At 38.3% G+C, this 25,938-nt stretch overlaps 1 protein-coding gene across 8 annotated transcripts in view; it reads left to right on the top strand.

Moving 5' to 3' along the window:
* Nucleotides 1–25,938, top strand: part of STK33 (serine/threonine kinase 33) — a 93,142-nt gene that overhangs the window by 24,952 nt on the left and 42,252 nt on the right. For 4 of the 8 annotated variants that reach the window (XM_074955006.1, XM_074955001.1, XM_074955005.1 and 1 more), the window contains 4 exons: nucleotides 6,054–6,143; nucleotides 16,565–16,864; nucleotides 21,954–22,070; nucleotides 25,655–25,768. In XM_074955006.1, coding sequence (XP_074811107.1) covers nucleotides 16,655–16,864; nucleotides 21,954–22,070; nucleotides 25,655–25,768 — 441 coding nt within the window. In that variant the 5' untranslated portion in view covers nucleotides 6,054–6,143; nucleotides 16,565–16,654. Of the gene's footprint in view, nucleotides 1–6,053; nucleotides 6,144–10,030; nucleotides 10,128–16,564; nucleotides 16,865–20,713; nucleotides 20,879–21,953; nucleotides 22,071–25,654; nucleotides 25,769–25,938 lie in introns of those variants that run through there. The other 4 variants (XM_074955003.1, XM_074955008.1, XM_074955007.1 and 1 more) reach the window with 4 other exon arrangements.

The following is a 25,938-nucleotide window of genomic DNA, read 5'->3' as shown; positions in this document are numbered from 1 at the left end:
ATTGGTCATTTTGGTCAGGTGCCAGTGAGGTTATCTTAGCTTCTTAACCCTTTACAGGTGAAAGGGTTTTGCCTCTGGCCAGGAGGGATTTTATAGTTCTGTATACAGAAAGGTGGTTATCCTTCCCTTTATATTTATGACAGAGACAGAGATCTCTATCAAAATAGCCTTTAGCTTAGGGGAGCTAGGAGTCAGGGAACCATGACTTGAAATCACACCTCTTTCACTCATTATTGTTTACTCATTACATACTCTATGTCACCCATATTATTGATCAAGGCTTCATACCTAACCTTAGGAAGTAAGTTGGTTGAGAAGTTGCACATAGTCACTTCTGCGGAAATTGGGAATAAAATTCACGTCTAGTTTGGCAGACTAAGTTTAGCCACACAGCATTTCAGACTGACTGTGCGATCTATGACCTTGTCTATCATATCTGTAACTACTACTCTAACTGCTTAATTGCACGTGCATTCCAGGAGTCAGGAACAAAAAGGAGGAATCTGTATCCCCAAGATTCTATTGCAGTTTAACAAAAATTGGTGTAAGCAACTGGCTAAGTGAGTGTCATGGCCCCTTCTAGTATTTGCTCCACACAGTAGATAAATTACTCCTGTTGTTCATGTGGTAGATTCATACCCTGCTGAATCCACATATGTCCCAGTGGTCACACTTGATAGAATTTTTGTTTCTCTAGTTTTCCCTTTAAAACAACACAAACAAAACAAAACTAGTTTCTTTGATTCACACACTGAGACTATCCTGAATGACATACTTTTTTTAGTTAAGAGCCATTATAATTTGTTAATTATGGTGCAACAAAATATAAAATCCAGTTGTTCCCAGGGTGGATTTGATTTAAATCAAATTGATTTAAATCATGATTTAAATCACTAGTCAGGAAGACTCTATTTAATCATGGATTTCTACATAAAAGTGCATTCTTGTGGGTTGTTATAACCTTAATACATATTCTTCACAACTCAGAGATAGATGTGTACCTTCTAAAAATGAAACCTACACTATACACTTGTAAAGTGATTTATTTTGAAAACTTTTCAGATTCGTGTTACAGGTATATCAGACAATGAATGATTGTTTGGTTATTTAATTTACCAAAGGTAATTGAAGCAGATAGTTCACCTCCTAATGACTTCATAAATATCTCCAATTCAACAGATTAATCATTAATATTTGGAGGATTTTGTTGCCATGCTGTATTAGGAGGAGAACATCATCAGAGAGACTTTTAAATTGTTTTATGTAACTAAAACCACAACGTTATGTATTCTGGATTTTTTTCTTCAACAGCAAACGTATTATTTCAAAACAGGCATATGAATTTTTGAATTTAGTTAAACATTCAAGTTTTTTTAAATCATGTTTGTTTTTGTTAAAATTGTTTTTAACTAAACTAGTTAAATGAAATATTAAAAACAAAAATTAAATCGACTGTGTCAGCCAGGTCAACATGAGAAACTTAAAATATTGGCTTCTGCAGCTAACTCAGAAGTTGTCTTCACCTTCATTTTCCTGTTTGCTCATAATCTGGAAAAGAAAAACAAGCTTTCCTGCTTTTTCAGGTCCCAAACGATTTCTCAATTTGGAATGAATTAGTTCAAAGGAAGAAAATATTCTTTCTACACTGGCAGAAGAAGCTACTGCTGTTAAAAGTGAGATTATCACTTCAACAGTCTCTGAATCCAAGGGCTTAAGTGACTTCCACCAGTTCACTGGTGTGACTTTCTTTAAAACATCATCAGCAAACATATTTCTTGAATGGTTCACCCTTAGCTATGAAGTTTATTGTAGTTGGCATTATGGAGGGATGGTTGCTGGATGTCCATGTCATAGCCAGCTCCTCTTCTTCAGCAGTTAAGGTTTGACCCTGGTACCGAGTATGGAGAATATTTGCAAGAAAATGATCTGGAGATAGTGCTTGTCCCATTCTTTTTTTTTTTTTAATGCTTGAAATTTAACTCTGTCATTGCATATTTCTCTTTTTAAGATCTCACTCAGTTCCTTCCAAATTTCAATAGCGTCAGCAATAAAACAGCTATTTCCCTGCATTTTGTTCAAGGCTACAGAAATAGGCTTCAGGGTACTCAGCATGTGTTCAGCATTTCTCTTAAGCCCAATGTTGAGAACTTTGGCTGTGACAGTGCCATCCATTTTTTCACGATTTTGTTCACAAACTATCATCAGATTAGGCCAGTTCTTGATATAGTGCTCAAAATAGTCCACTACTGAGTTCCATCCCAGTCTTGTGGGAGAGTTAGCTTGGTTCCTCCCACTTTTCTCAGAGCAGCTGCTGCAAAGCGGTTGTTACGGAAGTATTTTGCAATTTCAGGAACATTAGCCCTTATTTCTGGAACACTGAAGTCTTTGGCTAGGAGGTGCATCAAATGAGCACTGCAACCATATGTTATTAGCTTGGGACTCTCTTCTAAATAATTTCTTCTCATCTTGGATACATTTGCAGCCTTGTCTGTGACCAAGCTGCGTACTAGACACTTGAATTTTTTCCCCACAGTTTGTTATAGCTTTTACTGCTACTTCTTGTAAGTATTCTGCTGTGTGTGTATTTCCTGATGTATCAGTTGTTTCTGTAAGGAAGACATTCCCTTTTGTTGTCACACAAGCACATACAACAGGATCATTGTAGACATTGCTCCACCCATCAAGACTCAGGTTAACAATTTCACCCTCTAGACCTTTTGCACACTGCTCAATTTCTCTTTCATACACTTTATCCAGCAATTTGCCTGCAACATCTGTTCTGTTGGATGGACTGTATCCTGGTCTTAATGAGTGAACCATGTTAATGAAGTGTGGGTTCTCAATCATGCGGAAAGGAGAGTTTGTTGCATAAACAAACGGGGCTATTTTTTCATCAATTACCTTTTTTTGTAATCTGCTGGATTTTATCACAAACTTATCTATGGTTGTTTCTGGATGATGGAGATTTCTATTTGCTTTTTGCTACGGGTGATATACTGTGACTATGTGATGTACATGATATGACTGAAACACTATCATTGGCAGATAACTCTGAAACTATATGGCGATGATGATCTTGAAGGTGGATAGTCTTCAGAAGCTTGTACGTTGGGGATGGATTCTCCTAAACAAAATAAGTAAATGCAGTTATTTAATTATTACCATACTGCTCATTTAGTATTACTCATTGAATTCACTGATACTCAATACTACTTAAAAGGTGAGATTGTAAAAGGAAGATCTGCCTATTTCAGCTGTTTATTTTTTATCACAACTGCATCTCAGATGATAGTAACATCTATAGAGTAACAACTATATTTTTTGCTTAAACATGAGAATTCAAGAATAGTCCAGAAGGAAAACAGGCAGTCCTTAAGAAAGAAGTGTGAAATAAAAAAGTTTACCAACCTGAAGATCCTGCATGTTGAGACACGTTCCTTTCATCATCTTCAGTGTAGCTTCCTCCTGAGAAGGAACACTTCTCATGATGTTATTTCATTTGGGCAACCAGGCCTTGCATTTCTTTGTTGCACTGTTTGCATTTTGCACGCATGCCGGTCTTACCCACCGGTAGAGGAACTTCATTAAAATATTCCCAAACTGGGTGTGTGTTACGGCCTGCTGCCATTATAGGTTTTCCCTTCTAGTGAGAGAATGGTATGGTAGATCTCAAATCAATGAAAGCTACACTCAGAAAGACCTCAAGACTTCTGGAATATGCTGCTCATGCATTTTTACTTTTGTTTCTACTGCCTGCCCCTCCCTTCTCATATTTATCTCCAGACTTCTCCTTGTCCAGATCTATTCTGCCCCCAACAATCTTCTATTCATTGAACTTTTTGAAACTTTGCACTTTTAGAGAGGTAAGGGATTGACTCTGTGTACACAAATTTGCGGAGGGACAATAGGGTTGAGGTCTGTTATTTCTCACCTCTATATATTTATTTTAAAACATTTTTGCTGTTAACAAGCATGTTATCTCTGGAGAGACAAATCCACAGTTTGAAAACTGCAGAATTAAGCACCTTCTAGACTGAGCACTGATTCCCATTGGGTAGACAGAAAGATTAACCTAAATAATCTACACAGAAGCCCCTGGAACCGCATGAGATTGGGTCCCTAATCCATGAACTATTGGAATTTATTTACGAAACTTTTCTTAAACATTACATGAATATATTGTCTCATACTATAGAATTAGAATTTATAATCCCTATTCCATGGTGAGATATCTTTGAGCTATAATGTTTCTTTATCTTTAGATAGGTTTTTTCCTCAAAAAGCATTTTATCAAAAAAAATCCTATTTAAATACAAAAATCTGATTTTTAATTTTTTTTTTAAATCATCTATTTGTATCCACCCTGGTTGTTCCAAATTTTGGTCAGTTGTCATGTATTGTTTGCTTGTGCTGAATATCAGCAGGTAAGAAGATTGAGGTATGTGTAAGTTCTACTGAAGACAATGGGAAATGGGAGACAACTTTATATGATTTCAGAGTAGCAGCCGTGTTAGTCTGTATCCGCAAAAAGAAAAGGAGGACTTGTGGCACCTTAGAGACTAACAAATTTATTTGAGCATAAGCTTTCGTGAGCTACAGATCACTTCATCGGATGCATTCAGTGGAAAATACAGTGGGGAGATTTATATACACAGAGAACATGAAACAACGGGTGTTACCATACATACTGTAACGAGAGTGATCAGGTAAGGTGAGCTATTACCAGCAGGAGAGCAGGGTGGGGAAAAATACTTTTTGTAGTGATAATCAAGGTGGGCCATTTCCAGCAGTTGACAAGAAAGTCTGAGGAACAGTGGGGGGAGGGAATAAACATGGGGAAATAGTTTTACTTTGTGTAATGACCCATCCACTCCCAGTCTTTATTCAAGCCTAAGTTAATTGTATACAGTTTGCAAATTAATTCCAATTCAGCAGTCTCTCGTTGGAGTCTGTTTTTGAAGTTTTTTTGTTGAAGAATTGCCACTTTTAGGTCTGTAATCGAGTGACCAGAGAGATTGAAGTGTTCTCCGACTGGTTTTTGAATGTTATAATTCTTGACGTCTGATTTGTGTCCATTTATTCTTTTACGTAGAGACTGTCCAGTTTGGCCAATGTACATGGCAGAGGGGCATTGCTGGCACATGATGGCATATATCACATTGATAGATGTGCAGGTGAACGAGCCTCTGATAGTGTGGCTGATGTGATTAGGCCCTATGATGGTGTCCCCTGAACAGATATGTGGACACAGTTGGCAACGGGCTTTGTTGCAAGGATAGGTTCCTGGGTTAGTGGTTCTAATGTGAGGAGGGGAGGTTTTAATGGAATCGTGGCTATGTTTCCTGAGAGCAGCTAGTGACTTTAGGTCTATCATAAGAATGGGAGACGGTACCATCTTTATTAAGGGCATACTACCCTTCTCCCTCAGTAAAATCTTTACTGAGCATATGAGTAGATTCAGTCTTACTAGGTCACGTCAGTGCCAATGTAAGTTATGGGAAATGGTGGCCTTTTTGAGTAAGGGAAAACAGTGAATATAATGGGAAAGAAACTATTATTAACAATTTTAACTGCATCCTAATTTCTACAAATGTGCATAAATCGCTCGTTAGCAATGAGTTTTAACTATATGGAAAGTATGAATAGTAATGAATCACTCATTAGTTAGGAAAAGGAATTCTACAAAAGGTGAGACAACTGAGAAAGTTATCTTAAAGGTCTCATTTTCAATTAATTTTAACTTATAAACTAAATTACATATTTCCTTGAAAATACAGTCTTTACCCGCAGATTATGTCCTGTAAATATACTGTATTCCTCATGCAAAACAAAGAGGTTGAAACCCTATCTGAAGTGCAAAAACAAGACCTAATCTCAATATATAGCCACTGCTCTACTTCTGTAATAAGTCCATTACTCTTTACTCAGTCAAAACTCTACTAAAATCAGAGTGAGCACCATGGTATTTGGCTTATTATCACTGAGAAATTTAAATAAAATCATTGACACTGTTTCTATGGGATGCACTAAAACAATGTTTTGTGTTCTGTCAGTTGCCTCAGCAGAACCTATTAACACTGTTTCCAGACCTGTGATGGTATTATCAATGTTGCTGGTTTCTGTGGATATTTTTGCATGATAAGGTACTGTACTTTATTCTTAAACAAAAATACATATTCAACTATATTTTAACCACAGTTAAAAAGGAAAATACTTTTGGGGGGAAATACAGGGGGAAAATGTTATTGTCAAGCTTCTTAGAAACAAAGGACAAAACTTTTTTAACTTTGAAGAAATGACATGATGGTGTCCTTTTAATTGAGGAAAAAGATCCTTTGCCTGTGAAAAATGAAATCCTCCACACTTCTCAACTACCTTTTAAACCCTTCAACCTGTCAGTGAAATTGTGTAATCGAGCAATAGCATGCCTGAGGCTTCTTGCCTTTTCCTGGGCAAGGGTATCAGCAAATGATGTGCTCTATGCTCTACTAATTTTAATCATATTAGGCCAGATCTTAATCTTGCTGAGGCTGATGTAAATCCAGAGTAATTCTATTATCTTCAGTGGAGTTACTCTAGGTTTATATTAGTGTAAATGAAATCAGAATCTAGCTTCATTGTTTTTATGGTTCTATTGTAAGATTTTTAGGAAGTCACCAAACAAAGAAATTTATTGGTGAATTTTCACATCTTTTAATGAAAATCACTTATAGAAATAGCATTCCTCTGTGGGTAGTGGTTAAAATTGTCATGTATCTACCAACATTTTGGTATAGAGGACGCAAGGTCATGACTGTGCTAAATGCACACAGTAGTTGATTTTTCATTGCATCATAACCAATCTTAGTTGCTTGTAGTTTCTTGGACTTTGTTACTAGAATTCCTGATTATTCATTAGCTGTAGTGCTGAATTTAGAGTCAGTTTGAATCAGATACCAACATATTTTACATGTATTTGAATATGTAGACTAATTGGAAGTGTTCTAGAATACGTTTTTATAAGTGACAAGACACAAGAATAAATTGTATTGAAACTTGGGGTGCAGTAATTCATATTGCAGTCAATGAAAGTTTTGCATTTGTAGTTATTCTGGGATGGGTTTTTACAATCCATAGATTCAGTAATTTTGTGTTAACTAATTCATAGCAGAGTTGATTAATAATATCACCCTAATTGTTACCTGTATCAGAGGACTGTACCATGTCTGTGTAATGTAGATTTTTTTTCTCCAGTGTAGGAAATTTGTTTTTGAAAACAGTTAGGTACTCCAAAGTATTAACCAGCCAAAAACTTTCATCCTGTAAATTATTATTTTTTAATTGACTGAGATGAGAACTATTAAAATATGCTGTTAACTTGGTGCTGTCCCTGAAATGTCTTTCCCTCTCTTATTGTTGGTATTACAATGCTTGCCAATGTCAAATGCTTTCCCAAATTTGCTGAATGTGTGTAATCTGCAAAATATTCTTCAATTTTGTCCAGATATAGAATACAATTACCGAACTGTAATGTTCACTACATAAAAGTACTTTGCTAAAAAATAGATATGTTCTGAAATATAGTTATTTGGTATTCCAGTTAAATATATCATACACTACTGTATTCTGATACATGCAAATGACAAATAAAAGAAAATCTTACTGCATTACATTTATGAATATTGCTGTAATTTATAATATAGGAACATCATAGCTCCATTGTACATAGCAGGACTGTAATTCTAGTGAAGAATTCTGGTGACAAACTGAAAAAAGAAGTGTGAGTGGTTTGATTTGGCAAACAGAATCCCGACATGGAAGAACGGCCTTAATTTATGAACATTTTGGGGTACATTTTTAAATATAACTCACAGATAAGGAAAAATAACCTGTTTACATAGTTTGTCTCTTGCCCACTTTTTCCATATATCCGTTTTCTTTTTTTATTCTTCTTTCCCTGCCTTTTCAATCCATTTCTGCCTGGTGAGGTTTGACAGTTTGGTTTTTAAAGCTATCCCTAAGATTATCTGATAAAAGTTCATTATGTACTTTTCTGAGATTATTTGCTTATGCATGTTTTCTGATGTTACTTGTTTATATCAGGAGGAAACAAACTCTCTATTTTTATTTTTTACAAGAACAATGTAGAAATCCATAGGCTATAAAATGACTGGTATAAGTCTTATTTGTTTTTCCTGACAAAGCAACTGTAAATTTAGTATTATATGAACAGCTTGAAGGCAGGATCCAAAGCCCCCTTAAATCAATGTGTTTCCCTTTACTTCAGTGGGCTTTAGATCAGGTCTGCAGTGATTAATATTAAGCCTCCATTCTGCATTTTGAACCACTTAGGCTCAGCAGTCTGTGTGTGGATTACAAGGCAGAATTGGGATCAAAGGGACATTTTTGAAAGTCGCTCTAGTATTTTGCCCACAATGATTTGTCTATGCAAAACTCAAACTTGCACATGGTAAGTGAATTGTTGGAATTTTGCAGATTGAAAAAATGCATTGATGAAATTTCTGGGATAAATGTAGAGATCACTTGTGAAAATATGGCCAGAAAAAAAAAGATTATTCACTGACTGATAAGCAGTGACTGGGAACAATTTCACATTTGTGCCTTTGAAAATCTCCCCCTTCAGTTTTTTGAGATTGTTGAATAAAAGGTACTACTGTACAAAAATATAAAGTAGTTGTATTTTCTAATAGTTTTGTTAATAAGTTGATCTTGTTAATTTTGAATCCATCTTTAGAGTATGTATGAAAAACAGAGATGTAAAACAAAGCAAAAACAACAACAAAAGAGGGATAAAGAATAACTGCTTTTAGGTGCTTTTTTATATTTAAAGTACCTTCTACTAAAACACTGTAACAAGCTTTTAATGAACAACCATTCCAGATTTGCATTGTTATAAACTTTTCCCTCAGTTCTATCTAATCTCCTTAATTTTTAGGCACTTAACAGTGACCACATAAAAACTATTAGTGTATGCAGTGTGGTTGTAGCTGTGTTGGTCCCAAGATATTAGAGAGACAAGGTGAGTGATGTCATATCTTTTATTGGACCAACTTCTGTTGGTGAGAGACAAGCTTTCGAACTGAAACAGAGCTCTTCTTCAGGTCTGGGAAACGTACTCAGAGTGTCACAGCTAAATACAAAGTAGAACAGATAGTTTAGCATAAGCAGCTAACACATATTTCAAGGGACCATTCAAGGCAAAGTGTCCCGTTAACACTCTTCCAGTCAGGGGGGAGAGAAAGGGAGGGAAGTCAGCTGTAGGGGGTTGTTAGTAGTTACAGATTGTTGTAGTAAGCCATAAATCCAGTGTCTATTCAGTCCCTGATTTTTAGGGTCTAGCAAAGTTATGAATTTAAGATCCCAGGCTTGTCTTTTGAAAGTGTTGTGCAGGTTTACTTTGAGGATGAGAACCAATAGATCAGATATAGAGATGTCTGTTCCACCTTGTATTTAGCTGTGATGCTCTGAGTATGTCTACACTGCAGTTAAAAACCAGCTGCTGGTCTGTGCCAGCTGACTCAGGCTAAAGAGCTGTTTAATTGCAGTGTAGATGTTTGGGCTTTGGCTGAAGCCTGAGCTCTAGGACCCTGTGAAATGGAAGAGTCCCAGAGCTCGGGCTGCAGCCCAAGCTCAAAAATCTACACTGCAGTTAAACAGCCCCTAAGCCCAAGCCTCATGAGCCCAAGTTGGCTGGCACAGGCCAGCCGTGGGTGTCTAATTGCAGAGTAGACATACCCTCTGGGTGTGTTTTCCAGACCTGAAGAAGAGCTCTGTGTAAGCTCAAAAGTTTCTCTCTCTCACCAACAGAAGTTAGTAGCTCATCCGCTTGATCTCTCTAAAAACAATTAGCTCTGCCCAGAAGAGACAGTCAGTTCTCTGTGCTGCTCTTTTGTCTAGATCAGAGGTGGGCAAACTACGGCGTGGCCCGCAGGACTGTCCTTCCTGGCCCCTGAGCTCCAGGCTGGGGAATCTAGCCCCCGACCCCTCCCCTGCTGTTCCCCCTCCCCTGCAGCCACGCCGCCACATGGGCAGCGCTCTGGTCTGCACATTCCTCCAGCGCAGAGCGGCAGCGTGTCTAGCTCTGGCCAGGCAGCGCAGCTGCCAGACATGCTGCTCTGAGCAGCATGGTAAGGGGGTTGGGTAAGGGGCAGGGGATCCCAGGGGGCAGTCAGGGGATGGGAGCAGTTGGATGGGGCAGAGGTTCGGGGGTGGCGGTTGGGAAGGGGAACAGGGGCGGTTGGATAGGACAGAGGTTCTTGGGGGGGGGACAGGGGAGGGGGGTTACATGGGAGGGTCCCGGGGGGCGGTTATGGGCGGGGGTCCCGTCAGGGGTCAAGGAGCGGGGGGGGGCGGATTCTGAGGGGGGGCAGTCGGGGTGGGATAGGGGGCGGGGGCCAGGCTGTTTGGGGAGGCACAGCCTTCCCTACCCGGCCCTCCATACAGTTTTGCACCCCAGTGTGGCCCTGGGGCCAAAAAGTTTGTCCACCCCTGGTCTAGATGATGGCTTTCATTTTTGGTTGGACTGCCAGATTATTCTTCTCTGGATATTTGGGGAATGTTTAACATTGCACCCTAAAATGTTTGATCTCTGCAGACAAAAAATTGACATCATTATGTACTTTAAATAAAACAACAGACAGTAACCACTTTGTAGGAGAAAAGTTATTAGTTGACGTCTCTGAGTTAATTATTCATTTGTGCCTGTGTGGTCGATCCACTCCATTGCTTTGTGTGGCTGAATGTTGCATTCTTTATCTTTAAGTTGGAGTTAAAATATTGTCATTTTTGGACAGTAACCAGCACACTTGCAAGCATAGTTAATAAGTAGGTGCTGAAGAGAAATATTTCCATATCTGGCATGTATGTGAAAAGCAGTACTCTAATAAGATAAAATTAGTTTCTGGTAGGTGTAGTTGCTTTGGCTTGCTATGGCTAATTAGTTCCCCCTCTTTTTGAGTTTTCTTCTTTGTTTTTCTCTATAGCTGTAGATGGTGAGCTGAGGCCAATGATTTCCTTCTCCCCAAAGTGTCGATCCTGTCCCCTGCCATAATACTATCACCTGTATCGTTGGGTTACTCACTATAGGTGGGTGGAATACATAGCCTCTGCTAAGGCTGCAGATAATGCTGCTTCAGCAGTCGTCTTGGGCTGCAGTTAATACTGCTTCAACAATCGCTTTGTAAGCAGCACTTAGACAATGGTCTTTTGAAATCCAAAGATATCACAGAGACCAAGTGGTGGTGGCTTATAAAGAAAATGGGTGCTCCAGAAAAGAAAATAGAATTTTTATATCTATTTCTACCTCACCGTAGAGAAATGAACCAAAACCAAAATGTACCCAGACACAACAAAGGTTACCCTAAATAATGAAAAGGGGATCTTAGCCCAGAATAATTTCGTGGCCACTAGTCAGCTCTGAACAAAAACTTTTATGGGTAGTTTCCTTTCTCTTGAGGTTTCTGCATTTTTTCCTGTTCCTGTACCCCAGGGCTTGGCTGACATGGCTGTTCCAGTCATTAGCAACTTGACCACCGCCATTAGCTTTTACATAGAGGATGTATTTGCCATTTTTCCTTATTTTCTGGGAAGGATAAGAAGAACACTGCAGTGACTGATGGGATTAAAAAAACCTGTCTACACTGCACACTTCATATCACACTCACACCACACAAAACAAAACAAAAAACACAGGGAAGAACAGAATTCCAGTGGGACAACGTAAAAAAGACAGACTGTTAAAAAGCAAAACCATCCTGTCAGATATATCAACAATTTGCCTGGTTTCTCTGGTTTTGTAAACTTGGAACCAAAGTGTTGCTCCCAAACCTAACCTTTTACTTGGTACTACAGTGCACTTCATTTCAAAACCAGGCAAACAGATGTGTGTATGCATCAATCTGAGCCACTTGTTTGGCTCAGTTAACAATTTTTTAAACAAAATTGTGATGACACCAAAATAGTCAAATTAACAACAAAAGGTTGCACTATAATTAGACAATCTTCACTTGCACTGTAAGTAGACAATAAGTATATTGCACTATAAATAGACAATCTTCCAGTTCAAGAGTCATGTCCTGACTGTCTGTTATAGATCAGGGGAATCAACGACAGGATTTGTCTGTGGTTATTTTCATTTGGCTTTTGTTGTCCTAGAAAAATTGGTTGTGAGTAGTAATAGCACCTAAAAGTGCTTCGGCGTATCTCTTAAGTGTGATAATTTAACCTGCTCAATTAAAAATATTGGATGGCCTGTTTTCACCAGTTTTAATGGTATTTTTTACACGTTGTACTTTTACGGCTGTGAATTACTGATAGTGAACCTGTTTAAAGATTTTGTACAATGTAATATAGAAGTGCTTCATCTTCTTGGTCTAACATTCTGCCTGTGCTGCCTACAAAGGAGCCAAGATGAAAGAAGAAAATTGCAAGCCTCTAAGAAAAATGGCTAGTAAGTAGGGGAGAAGTTATGTTGGTGTCTATTATAAAAATGCCACTTTCACATTTATTTTAAAACAGAGTTGGACAGTCTTTTCTGTAGGCGTACATACAGTATGTATCACTAAGTACCCCCGTAGCTACTCATGAATGCAAATATCCTTCTATGCATGCTTATATATTACTTTATTATTGGCAGGATCAGCTTTGCAGTGCATGATCACAGACTGGTAAACAAATGCTACTAGATGCATTTTATTTTTTTCCTGTTCAGTGCTTCAGAGAACAAGATTTCTGTCAACTTCTCTGTTGGCTTGGGTCAGCCTGCTGAGAGAATGCTAGGTCTGTGATTATTGCTAGCTTTATTTTGAACATCTGATAGGTTTTTCATTAGCAAGGGGCAAGGATTTAGTTCTTCTCTTTTTAATGAATGCCCCAGTACCAGAATTAATAAAAACATATTGAACCTAAAAGTATTTGCGGGTTCACTAGAATGAGTCTTAGTAAGTAATTTGGGTTTTCTAGGTGCTGTCATATTACAGATAAAATAACAATAGCACGTCAAAATAATAATATAGCACCTGTATTGCACTTTCTGTTTAAAGTATTTTGCAGACATTAACATTTACGAAACATTGACAACAATGTCGTATGGGAAGTAGAATCATCTTAATCTGACAGATAAGGAAAACGAGGCAGAGAAGTGAAATGACTTTCTTGAGGCCACAGAGGAAGTCAGTTATTGTTGGGTTTGCAGTTGTGAGGTTTAGAAGCAGATCTGCTCAGATTAGAGATTAATAAGCAATAGCATTGAAATTTCCAACATGATTTTAGCAGCTATGGTACTCAGATCTTAAATAACATTGAAAATCTGAGTACCATAGCTGCTAAAATCATGTTGAAATTGAAGTAAAAGAAAATGCAACATATTCATGAGATGCGTATTTAAGGTCCGATATTTCATGGCCTGTGAGAACTAGAAGTTAATACTTTTACCCACTAGAAAGCTGAAATTTCAAGTGTGTGAACATTCCTCTTTTCACAAATAGAAAAAGTGGCTATTAATATACCTGCCTTGCCAAATAGCAATTGTATGTATCCCTGAGTTCCAGTCTCTCCTGGATCCCTCACAGTTGTTAACTTTGATCAAAAGCACTTAAAAACACTTTTGAGTTGTAAAGGAAAAGTACCTTCAGATTGTGTTTTGATCACACTTTTAATTCACAGTGGCAAAAATAGACAGCTACAAGTATGTGAGAAAAACGTTCCTTATGCTTCTAGGTGCCTGTTGCTAGCATACTCACATGTGAAGTATTTACTTTTTCTTCTCCCTCTGCTATTTCCCAGTTTGCACCACATGTACCCTATTGCCCTGCTATATTTAAAAAAAAACCACACAATTTCTCTCCTTTCTCCACAAAAGTCTTTTCAGTTATATAAAACTTACATTTTTCATAATTTGGTAGAAACAGGAGCTGATATTAATGCCAGGAATTGTGTGTTAGAGTATTTGAGGATGTGAATACATTATATTTTTAAATTAGGAGTTTGGATCTTAAATCCTTATGTTTTGTTTTTATTGGTAAGAGTAGAGACTAGATAAATCTAACAACTACCCTGTGTGACAGGTTGCCCCCCTTTAAGATGCCACCTGGTGTGCTGAGGTACCACTGAGCCCGCCTGTTTTGCCAGCCTGGGCTCCCTTTTTACCTGTCTTGCTGAGCCAGGCTTTTAAGCCTCCTCTAGCACACATACAGGCAGGGTCTCACCCAACTGCAGAATGACACAGATACTGAGATCAGCTCTGGGAAGACTCCACTTAAGGGACTTGCCCCAGCACTCAGGTGTCCACCTCTCTTGGAGTGCAGACCCAAAGGTATATTATGAAATCCACCTCCTCCCTCAATGTGGAGGAAGTAATGAACAGCCTCTTACCCGCTCCCATCCCCCAAATATGCATTGCACAAACAGGGTTATATGATAAACAAGAAATACGTTTATTAACTACAAAAAGTGAATTTTAAGTGGTTAAAAGATAGCAAACAGAACAAAGCAGATTACTAAGCAAATAAAACAAAACACACAAACTAAGCTTGTTTCACTAAAGAAATTGGTTACAAATAGTAATTTTTCACCCTAGATATTGTTGCAGGCAGATTACAGACAGTCTTGAAAGGCAGCTGCACTGGTCTCCAGCTTGAGACCTCAGGTATTATTACTCACAAGCTAGATGCCCTTCCAGCTTGGGTTTAACCCTTCTCCCCCCAGTTCTGTTCTTGCTTCCAGTGTTTTTCAGTGTCTCTTTGGGTGGGGAAGCAGAGGAGAACCCTGATGATGTCACTCCCCTGCCTTACATAGCTCTTGTGTAAGGCAGGAACGCTTTGTCTTCCAATGGAAAACCACTTGCATTTAGGGTGCCCAGATATCCCGATTTTATAGGGACAGTCCCGATTTTTGGGTCTTTTTCTTATATAGGCTCCTATTACCCCCAACCCCCGTCCTGATTTTTCACACTTGCTGTCTGGTTACCCTACTTGATTTCCAAAAGGGGAGGTGGGGTATCCAGTACCAGGTGACTCAGACCCATTTCTCTGCAGGGCTGTGGCCACCATTGCTCTTAGGTTGTCTGGAGCATCCACAGGAAGACTAAGCTCTTTTACAGTCCATTGTTTCTGCCAATGGGCCATTAGCACAGTCTGGCTTTCTCATTTTTGTACCTGAAGGGCTAGTTGGGGGTGATGCCCAAAGTAGCCCATTTGAAATAGAGATACATAGTCAATATTCCTAACTTCAGATGCAGAAATGATACAGGCATGCAAATTGGATAATCACATTCAGTAAATCATAACCTTTCCAGTGATATCTTACATGAGCCAGCTTGCATGAAGTACATCTCAGCTATGTCATATCCATATCATAAGCATATTTCCATAAAGAATATGGAGTGTAATGTCACACCCTGTGTGCACTAGGATTGCTGTCCCATGGATTCCCCTTTCGCCTTTCTCATTTTTCTACTTGTGATAAATAAAGCTCTCTGTCACTTATTGTTCATTCTCTAATTGACTGATTAGATCCCCTGCAATAGCCTGTAGTTTAAGGGACTAATAAAGCATCGGAAACTTTTTAGGGCTGGCCTGTCTTGGCCTGTTCTACTGATATACTAAAGGCTGCATGGAAGGTCACATGACTCTTTCAACATGATTAAAGTGTATGGAAAAAGAAGTCTCAGGCAAGAAGCCAATCGTAGGATCAGTGTTTTCCACTATTGGAAGTACTTTGATTTACAGTAGCAGCAGGTCCTTTTCTTTTTTACTTTTTTTCTGTTCCACTTTTTAAACTATTTCCTCTGGTCTGTTTTTGCCAGATAGAAAGATCCATGAAGGTTTTGTAAAACCATATCCCTCCTTTTCAGCATAGTTTAATTGATAATGTTAACCAGAAATTTATCCTTCAGTTCACTGATCAGCCGAGAAAGGACTCTAATCCGATAAGCACCATTCCACAGTATGCCAGCTTGCAAAAACCATGAACCAGGCAGGAAATGTAGAATAACATTTAAAGTTGGCCCTTTTTAAAAAAATGGGCAAAATATTTTTCTTTTAAGTGAGCAAAACTATTTCATGACCACCATTAAAGCCCTCCTTCATGCCCCTTTCCCCGGTATTAGTTACTCCTGGGGGAATTCTGTGCCAAAAAATTAAAAATTCTGCACACAATATTTGAAAATTCTGCATATTTTATTTGTCAAAATAAGAATATAAACATGCCAGTTACAATTATTTAGGTTTCATTAAGTATTTTGAAGTATTTTAACAAATGTGTTATATCCCATTTATGAAAAAGAAACAACTAGAAAATAAATGTGGAAAACAATCTTGCATTGGTAATCAGGAATTTTTTTCCATCTCCAATTTCTATGATTCCCTGAATGTGCCAGGCGTGAGTAGAAAAGCTGAAGGAAAATTTTCTTAACTACAACTTCTGTTTTTGCAGATCTGCTGTACAAACCAGTATATTGTGTTGTACCAGTCTAGTTCCTTCTCAGTGTGGCAGACATTCATAATCAGAACATAAGTTTTTTGTGCCACAAATTCACTAATTGTGACCTTCCCCTTCTTCTCCTCAGCTTTTTGTTCTTCCTTCAACAGTGGACACATTCCTGCCAGTCTTTGTGCTACCATTTAATTTGCACAGCAAGTTCTACAACACTGAACAGATGACTGATCTCAGCCAGGGCAAGAAGACCATAAAATGCATCAAGTGCTCTGCTTCATTTCAACCAAGTGGTGTTGTATTTTTTTGCCCCAATTGCAACAAGGGTCCAGTGTGCTCCAGAGGTGCTCTGCTAGAGAGATCTGAGTTTTCAAGTTCCCATGATGACACCTTGCCTCACCAGTCAGAGGAACAAATCTCTCTTGTAACAGAGGTGAGCAGATTGGGTTTAGAGATACCATTCCTTTCCACCCAGGTTTTATTTCATAATAATTAGTGCTCATTTCTGCTTAGAACAATAAGGACTATAGTTCCCAGTGTGCCCTCATAAGCGTGTATAGTAGAATGTCCCAGATTCTAACTACATTCTAAAACATCTTCCCTGTTCACAATGTTTTTGAAGCCTTGCACCTAATAATAATAATAATTCCTAGCTCTTATATACTGCATGTAACAATCTGCAAGGGTTTTAAAAAAAAACTTGGTTCTCTAGAAATTTTGAATAGCATGAGAAGAGTATGATATAACACATTATGCTTGACCTTACCCTTATAGGACCAATTATATGGAAGAAGCTGTTTCACTATTAAAAAAAATCTAATACTTTTAGTAGAAAATTTGCAGAACAAATTAATCTAATATATTAAAACATGTAAATTCCTGATTTTTTTCTTTTGAAGGAAATGTAGTGTTAATATCTACCTCAAGAGACACAAAAAGGTTACATATTAAATGGATTTAATGGGATTAATTAGTTAATGCTTTGAAACTGCAAAGTGGTTTATGAGTGCTAAGTTATTCATGTACTATGATGTACATTTAACTCAGATTGAAGATTATACCATATGAATACAGAATTATATCATTTTTAACCTAAATTGTAAACAAATGATGAGTAAACCCTTGTTCTAGAGGACTTTTTTTTTCCCCCACCTCCCTAAGAGATAGGCCAAGGGATTGTAGTACTCTGAGACAAATTACCTTGTAGCCCTAAGAAATGTGTCTGTTAGACTACACAGTGAAATTAACTGTAAATGAGATGTTGGTAATGCATGTAGTAAACAATCTAGAAAACTCCATATGTAGGCCTCCTTGACCCAATTCAGTAAAGCACAAGCTGAAGTTCTTTGCTAAAGGATGGTTTGTTGAATCACATCCTGAACAAGGACGGACTAAGGCACATGCTTAATAGCTTTTGTTGAATCAAGGCTTTAAATAGAAGTGGTCTAATTTTCAGAAGAGCTGAGTACTCACAAATTCCCTTGAAGTCGATAGAACTGTTGTGTGCACATTTGAAAATCAGGCTTTTGACGTAGGAATCTTTAGGCATCCACGTTTGAATATGTTGGTCAGTTTATTTTCCCCTCTAATCTCTTTCAATTATAGTAATCTTAAATGTTTTAATAGTACATAATAATTATATGCTGTGTAATAGTAGGTAAAAAATTCAGACAAAATATGGTTTTTAAGTTGACTATCTGTCTTTAATTTCTCTTTAGGCCATTCTTATTGATGTACAGAATTTCTTTCTTTAAGTATTGTTCCTGCAGTAGTTAATGCATTGATTGGGGACATATTTATCTCAGAACATAATCTGTCTAATACTGAAGGTTCTGAAATTGTACAATTGGAAGCTTTAAAAGCTTTTATTGGAGGAGTTTGTATTAAATATAGATCTGAAAAGAACAAAATGAAAAAAGCACTTAAAACTGAATGCCAGAAGAAAATCCATCATTTGAGATATATTAACATAAATGGATCCCCTTTAAAGAAACACTTCTAAATTGATGACACAAACTCAGTATCCTCTAAAATCAGTCATATCTGAAGATACCATCGGTGTCTTTTTTCCAGCATTTCTGTAAGTGGGGGGACAAAACAGAGAATGTGTTTAGCAAAGAAAGCTAAAATACATTCAGCCTCAGTTATTCCCTCACTACTTAAATAGTATAGAGTATCTGATAATATTGTAGAATAATCTCTGTTAGAAATAGCAATTGTATATATGGTAAACCTATAGTGACTATTTGGCCACAGGTATATAGGAAATATCCAACGCTAGGCCTGCCAGGAGTTATGTGGTGCTTGAAAATAAATGAGGAAATTGCATGAGAATGGCGATCATCTTTTAAAATATAAGAAACCCTTTCTGTTATTTAATTCAGTATCAGATTCACATAACATTACTTTATTTCAAACAATTTTGTAACATATCTCATCAATTGGAAGCATATTTTTCTTGTTATCAGGCATAATTATTGCAGATAATTGTTATTTATTTTATTTATGACAAGCATTTATATGGTGTCCATCACCTTAGTATATGAATAAAATGAGTTGTTACCACTTGAAGCTGTTTCTGTAGGTCAGTTTATGACCAGGAAAGTCAAGGGCACTTGTTGGACCATTCATACTAAGGCCTGCATTCATCGCTATTTCACTCCTATTCAGTCACCAGCTATATGGGAAGAATTTTTGTGTCCCCAACCAGGGCTGTCCTTAGGCATATGCAGCATACGCCGCTGAGTAGGGTACCTGAAAATTTGGGGCACCCCTGGGTCTTAGCGTCCACCCGCCCGCTTCTTCCTATCCCTGTTCTGACCCTTCCTGCAGACTCCCACCACAGCTGGATGCTGCAGCCTGGTGAGTCTTTCTCCGGAGGGGATCTAGTACTTAAAAGTGAAAAAGGCTTCCAGCCTGTCAGACCTATTAGCACAACATTCGCAAAAAGAAAAGGAGTACTTGTGGCACCTTAGAGACTAACCAATTTAATTGAGCATGAGCTTTCGTGAGCTACAGCTCACTTCATCGGATGCATCCGATGAAGTGAGCTGTAGCTCACGAAAGCTCATGCTCAGATAAATTGGTTAGTCTCTAAGGTGCCACAAGTACTCCTTTTCTTTTTGCGAATACAGACTAACACGGCTGTTACTCTGAAACCTAGCACAACATTGAAACTGTTAAAGAGCCTTGCATAATGACAGATTTCAGAGGAGCAGCCGTGTTAGTCTGTATCCGCAAAAAGAAAAGGAGGACTTGTGGCACCTTAGAGACTAGCAAATTTATTTGAGCATAAGCTTTCGCTGTAGCTCACGAAAGCTTATGCTCAAATATATTTGTTAGTCTCTAAGGTGCCACAAGTCCTCCTTTTCTTTTTGTTAAAGAGCCATTCAAGTGGTAATGAAGCCATTTAACAGGCATATGCCAACCCCCAGGTATATACTGTCAGTGCCTGAATTTAGTGACAAAAACAGTTGTGGATTACTGTAATATTTACTCAGAACATGTTGGTCTACAGGACCTTAGTTTAAAATTTGCTTTAAAAATATTTTGTTAGTGTGTTGCTGAAGATTATAAAATCACATCTCTAAAAAATACTTCCATAGATTTTTAAATGCACAATCTGAGTATTCATCTTTAGCCTTAAATGCTTGGATCTTCAGACATTTATTTTTTTAAATAAATCCTTCAAAAGACCACCTTTATCTAAAATACACATGCGAGACCAGGTTGCCATCAGGCATAAGGGCACCAGTTCAATAATACTGCATAGGGCCTATAAATCCTAAGGACACCCCTGTCCCCAACACACAATCATTTTTAAACACAGTTAAACTCCTCTGACTGTATGCATCCGATGAAGTGAGCTGTAGCTCACGAAAGCTTATGCTCTAATAAATTAGTTAGTCTCTAAGGTGCCACAAGTACTCCTTTTCTTTTTCCTCTGATTAAGAGTGTTATGACCTCTTCATTCAGGTCTCAATTTAATAAAGCACACAGGCACGTGTTTAACTTTGGGCACATGAGTAAGTACTTGCCTTCAAGTATGTGACTAGTATGACTGACATCAATGCATGTCTACAGCTAAGTACTTAAGTGCTTGCCTTGGTCATTAATTTTGGCGAATGGCTGTAATGTTTACCTCCACAAAAGATTTAAATGTGTCTGTGGCACTCCTGTACTCTACCACCCAAGAAATTAAATGATTGAGAATCAAATTGCTAGGATCTAGAACTAGGCAGGAAATGGTTTGCTCATCGAATTAACTTTTTTGAGATTTCAGAAATTTTCCTGTTCGGTACTGGGAGGAAACCAAGAGCTTTTGAAGTTTTTCAAAGAAGAGAGAGTGCACCATCCCGGAATATGCTGATTCAGACCAGGGACTTGAGCATGGATCTTCCATATCCCAGATGTATGCCCTACCCACCAGACTATTTGGTTTTCTGAGGTGGGTCTTTCTCAATCTCTCCTGTTGGAGCTGTCCCACTTTGTATCAATAATTTAAATATTTATTGGAACAGGAACTTCAATCCGAATTTACTACATCCCAGGTGAGTGCTCTAACCACTGGGCTGTAGTCCGTCTCTCTCCCTTTCTCTCTGTCTGGCCCAATGAATATTTATTTATATGAAGTGGAATAGCTGTAACAGGAGAGACTGAGAGACCCACTCAGAATAGCCAATAGATTCAGACTAGGGACTTGAATCTGGGTCTCCCACATCTTAAGTGAGTGGCTGAAACCCCTCCCCCGCTTCCTTGTAGTTTTGACTAGAAAGTTCATCCTGGACCTGCGAAACCATTTCCTTATGAAATTTTGTCAAAATTGGTACATTCCCACAAAAAGTTTTGGTTTCGATACATCTGTATTTTCTGACAAAAACCTGGTTAGTCGAAAATTTTCTGACCAGCTTCACTAGCAACTCTAGTGTGATCATTTTGTTTGTGTTTGAGAGAAATTCAAAAACACAGATTAAAATTGGGAGTGTAGGACCATATGATATTTCCATAATATATTGGCACCACTTTGAACTGATAAAGATATATATATCTTATATATAAAGATGCCATGTTATTAAATGTGGTTATTGTGATCAAGTTTTTGAGCCGCTTCCTGTCCCTCTGTAAGCAGACACAAGTCTGCTGCTTTTAATGGAATAGTTCCATTTACACTAAAACAGAATATAGCCCATTGAATACAAGCAATAGAGACCTGCAAAAGACAAAACTTATTCTTCGTTTTTACATAATTCTCTATAGATATTTTGCCGACTTATTAATAGTCAATAAGTTGAACTTTTGCAATGTCAGTTTATTGACTATTAATCTTAGGTGATGTGGAATCCTGTAATTGGTTTTAAATTCTTGTTTTATAAATCTTGTTCATCTTTTAAACTGTTACATACTGTGATTTAGTGTATTACATATCTTGCAGCAGGTGGTGTACTGAAATATCTGAAACAATCTAAGAATTTTTAAAATAATGAATTGTAGTTTAATTTCATGCTTCATATTTTTGTATAAAGATGCCAAAATCAGAGCTAATAGAACCTTATAGAAAAATGCTCACCCAGTCAACTCGCAGCAATACTGCAGAAAGCAAAGTTCCTCACACACGAATAGATGATGGAGCGGCTATTCAGGTATGTAGCCACTTTTATCATTAATAATATCCTGCCGAACCTTAGGTTTAACTGTTCTACATCAGCAGATAGAGACATTTAGCTTTGTTTGTATAATATTTAATAATTTCTGGGAATTTGAGCTTCCCTTTTTTCCCCAAAAAGAACAATTTGATCTTTTAGCACCTTATTCCTAAAATGGATTGCAGGTGTTTTTCAGCCGAAGGAACCTGAGTCATGATTTTCTGTCTTAAGGCTCCTGTTCACTATATTTAGCTAACAAGGAGCCAGACTCCTATATTGAGGAGTCCAGATCCTTTCCCTGTTACCACTGTACAGCTGCTTTTGAAAAGGCCAATACCAAAAAGTCATTCTCCTCCTGTTTAAGTGAGAGGCTAACACCTTTTTTTTAACAAGTACCAAAATAAAAGGGGTATTCCTGATATTTTTGAATCCCATTCTTCTTGCTCATTTATCTCAAACCTAAAAGAAGAAAACAGCTAGTGAGACATCTCATATCATCTAACTTCAAAATGCTTGGTTAATGAAGATTTATGAAGAAAGTTAATGAAGAAGGGTTTCTTCAGGTATGTTAGCAACAAGAAGAAAGTCAAGGAAAGTGTGGGCCCCTTACTGAATGAGGGAGGCAACCTAGTGACAGAGGATGTGGAAAAAGCTAATGTACTCAATGCTTTTTTTGCCTCTGTCTTCACGAACAAGGTCAGCTCCCAGACTACTGCACTGGGCAGCACAGCATGGGGAGGAGGTGACCAGCCCTCTGTGGAGAAAGAAGTGGTTCGGGACTATTTAGAAAAGCTGGACGAGCACAAGTCCATGGGGCCAGATGCGCTGCATCCAAGAGTGCTAAAGGAGTTGGCGGATGTGATTGCAGAGCCATTGGCCATTATCTTTGAAAACTCATGGTGATCGGGGGAGGTCCCGGACGACTGGAAAAAGGCTAATGTAGTGCCATCTTTAAAAAAGGGAAGAAGGAGGATCCTGGGAACTACAGCCCAGTCAGCCTCACCTCAGTCCCTGGAAAAATCATGGAGCAGGTCCTCAAGGAATCAATTCTGAAGCACTTAGAGGAGAGGAAAGTGATCAGGAACAGTCAGCATGGATTCACCAAGGGCAAATCATGCCTGACTAATCTAATTGCCTTCTATGATGAGATAACTGGCTCTGTGGATGAGGGGAAAGCGGTGGACGTGTTGTTCCTTGACTTTAGCAAAGCTTTTGACACAGTCTCCCACAGTATTCTTGCCAGCAAGTTAAAGAAGTATGGGCTGGATGAATAGACTATAAGGTGGATAGAAAGTTGGCTAGATTGTTGGGCTCAACGGGTAGTGATCAATGGCTCCATGTCTAGTTGGCAGCCGATATCAAGTGGAGTGCCCCAAGGGTCGGTCCTGGGGCCGGTTTTGTTCAATATCTTCATTAATGATCCGGAGGATGGCGTGGATTGCACCCTCAGCAAGTTTGCAGATGACACTAAACTGGGAGGAGAGGTAGATACACTGGAGGGTAGGGATAGGATACAGAGGGACCTAGAGAAATTAGAGGATTGGGCCAAAAGAAATCTGATGAGATTCAACAAGGACAAGTGCAGAGTCCTGCACTTAGGACGGAAGAATCTCATGCACCGCTACAGACTAGGGACTGAATGGCTCTGCAGCAGTTCTGCAGAAAAGGACCTAGTGGTTACAGTGGACGAGAAGCTGGATATGAGTCAACAGTGTGCCCTTGTTGCCAAGAAGGCCAATGGCATTTTGGGATGTATATGTAGGGACATTGCCAGCAGATCAAGGGACGTGATTCTTCCCCTCTATTCAACACTGGTGAGGCCTCATCTGGAGCACTGTGTCCAGTTTTGGGCCCCACGCTACAAGAAGGATGTGGAAAAATTGGAAAGAGTCCAGCGGAGGGCAACAAAAATGATTAGGGGACTGGAACACATGATTTACGAGGAGAGGCTGAGGGAACTGGGATTGTTTAGTCTGCGGAAGAGAAGAATGAGGGGGGATTTGATAGCTGCTTTCAACTACCTGAAAGGGGGTTCCAAAGAGGATGGATCTAGACTGTTCTCAGTGGTAGCTGATGACAGGACAAGGAGTAATGGTCTTAAGTTGCAGTGGGGGAGGTTTAGGTTGGATATTAGGAAAAACTTTTTCACTAGGAGGGTGGTGAAACACTGGAATGCGTTACCTAGGGAGGTGGTGGAATCTCCTTCCTTAGAGGTTTTTAAGGTCAGGCTTGAGAAAGCCCTGGCTGGGATGATTTAGTTGGGGATTGGTCATGCTTTGAGCAGGGGGTTGGACTGGATGACCTGCTGAGGTCCCTTCCAACCCTGATGTTCTATGATTCTACGATTTCATAGATTCATAAATTCATAGATATTTAGGTCAGAAGGGACCACTATGATCATCTAGTCTGACCTCCTGCGCAACGCAGGCCACAGAATTTCACCCATTTGTTTTCTCCATGAATTTTGCTTCAAAGGTGCAGAAACCAGTGCTCTAAAATGACCTGGTGTGTGTGGTCAGAAGTGCAGCACTTCATTTGCAGTCCATCGTGTGTCTCAGGATATTAATTTGTTAGAGCAATGAATTTACTCTTAACTGAGAGAACTTCCCTGCGCCCCCACCCCTCTATGAAAAGGAACAGACCGAAATAAACAGTTCATTGATTGGGGCTATATGCCAGTCCAGAAATGTTAACCAAAAGATCCATCTGTCGGTGTGCTGAGAAGTCTGTAAAGGGTTCACAACAGATATTTGTTGTTCTCTCTTGTATTTGTTTTTGTTACTTTTTGGAAATGTGTTGAGATTAACATAACAGGATCTTAGTACATTAGAAATATCTTGTCTTAGAAATTGTATCTTTGGAATAGAAATCAAACTGGAGTACAAACCCAGTACTTTCCTTTGCTGGTCACCTTTAAAGTACTAAGCTTTTGTTTAAAAGAAAAAAATATTTAATGTCTCAAATCATTAAGAACTTGATCCAGTCACCATTGAAGTTAGTTGAAAGGCTGCCAGCAATTGCAATAGACATTTAATCAGAGCCTGTTGTATTATTTACATATAAATTTGCAAATCACAGGTACACAGGAAACTTAAATTTTCCTCTTGTTATGTATTGTAAGCATAGAGGAATTGTGATTTCTATGTGTAGCATATTTGAATGCTGCTGTTCTAAGGCTAAACTACCATTGAACATGCTAGGAGTCTTGCCTGTGTTAGGTCTGCATAATGTTTGTTTTAACTTACATTATCGATTATTCTTTTGTAACTGTGGCCAACACTCTAATTTGTGGAATAATAAATAGATGATAAAAAACAAAATTCTCAAAATTTTCAGATGGAGAATTCATACTGAGATTTACATAACTCATCAAGGTCTAGCCTCTCATATCAACTGGCATTGAAAATTGGAACAGGTGTTCTCTTAAAAAATGAATGTTGGTGTACATGGGCAGGGTTCATCATCTCCTGTTAAAGAGATCTTTTAAACATTCCAATTCAGATACTTTTAACAATGACAACTATATTTTGCCACCAAAGTTTTTAAAACAAAATGTCTTTTTCTTGTTTCTGTTTCCTTAGCAAATCTATTATTTTGGAAAAAAATTAGGACAAGGCAGCTTTGGGGTGGTAATTGAAGTAACACACAAGGAAACCGGCAAAAAATGGGCAATCAAAAAAGTGAACAGGGAAAAGGTAAATATTATGTAGATCTCTGATTTATTTTAAACCTGTCTTACTTTTCCTTTGATTTTCTATCCAATCTGTTTCTGCAGTATCTCCGTGTATCCAAAACTCACATTGCAATCAGTGCATGTATTTACTCTCACTGTTTAGTTGATATTTTCACTATCTCTTCCTTGTAG

Source organism: Natator depressus, chromosome 6 (assembly GCF_965152275.1).
Source record: "Natator depressus isolate rNatDep1 chromosome 6, rNatDep2.hap1, whole genome shotgun sequence".
Lineage (NCBI taxonomy): Eukaryota > Metazoa > Chordata > Testudines > Cheloniidae > Natator > Natator depressus.
The sequence above is the reverse complement of the archived record's forward strand: the minus strand, read 5'-3'. Positions and strand labels throughout refer to the sequence as shown.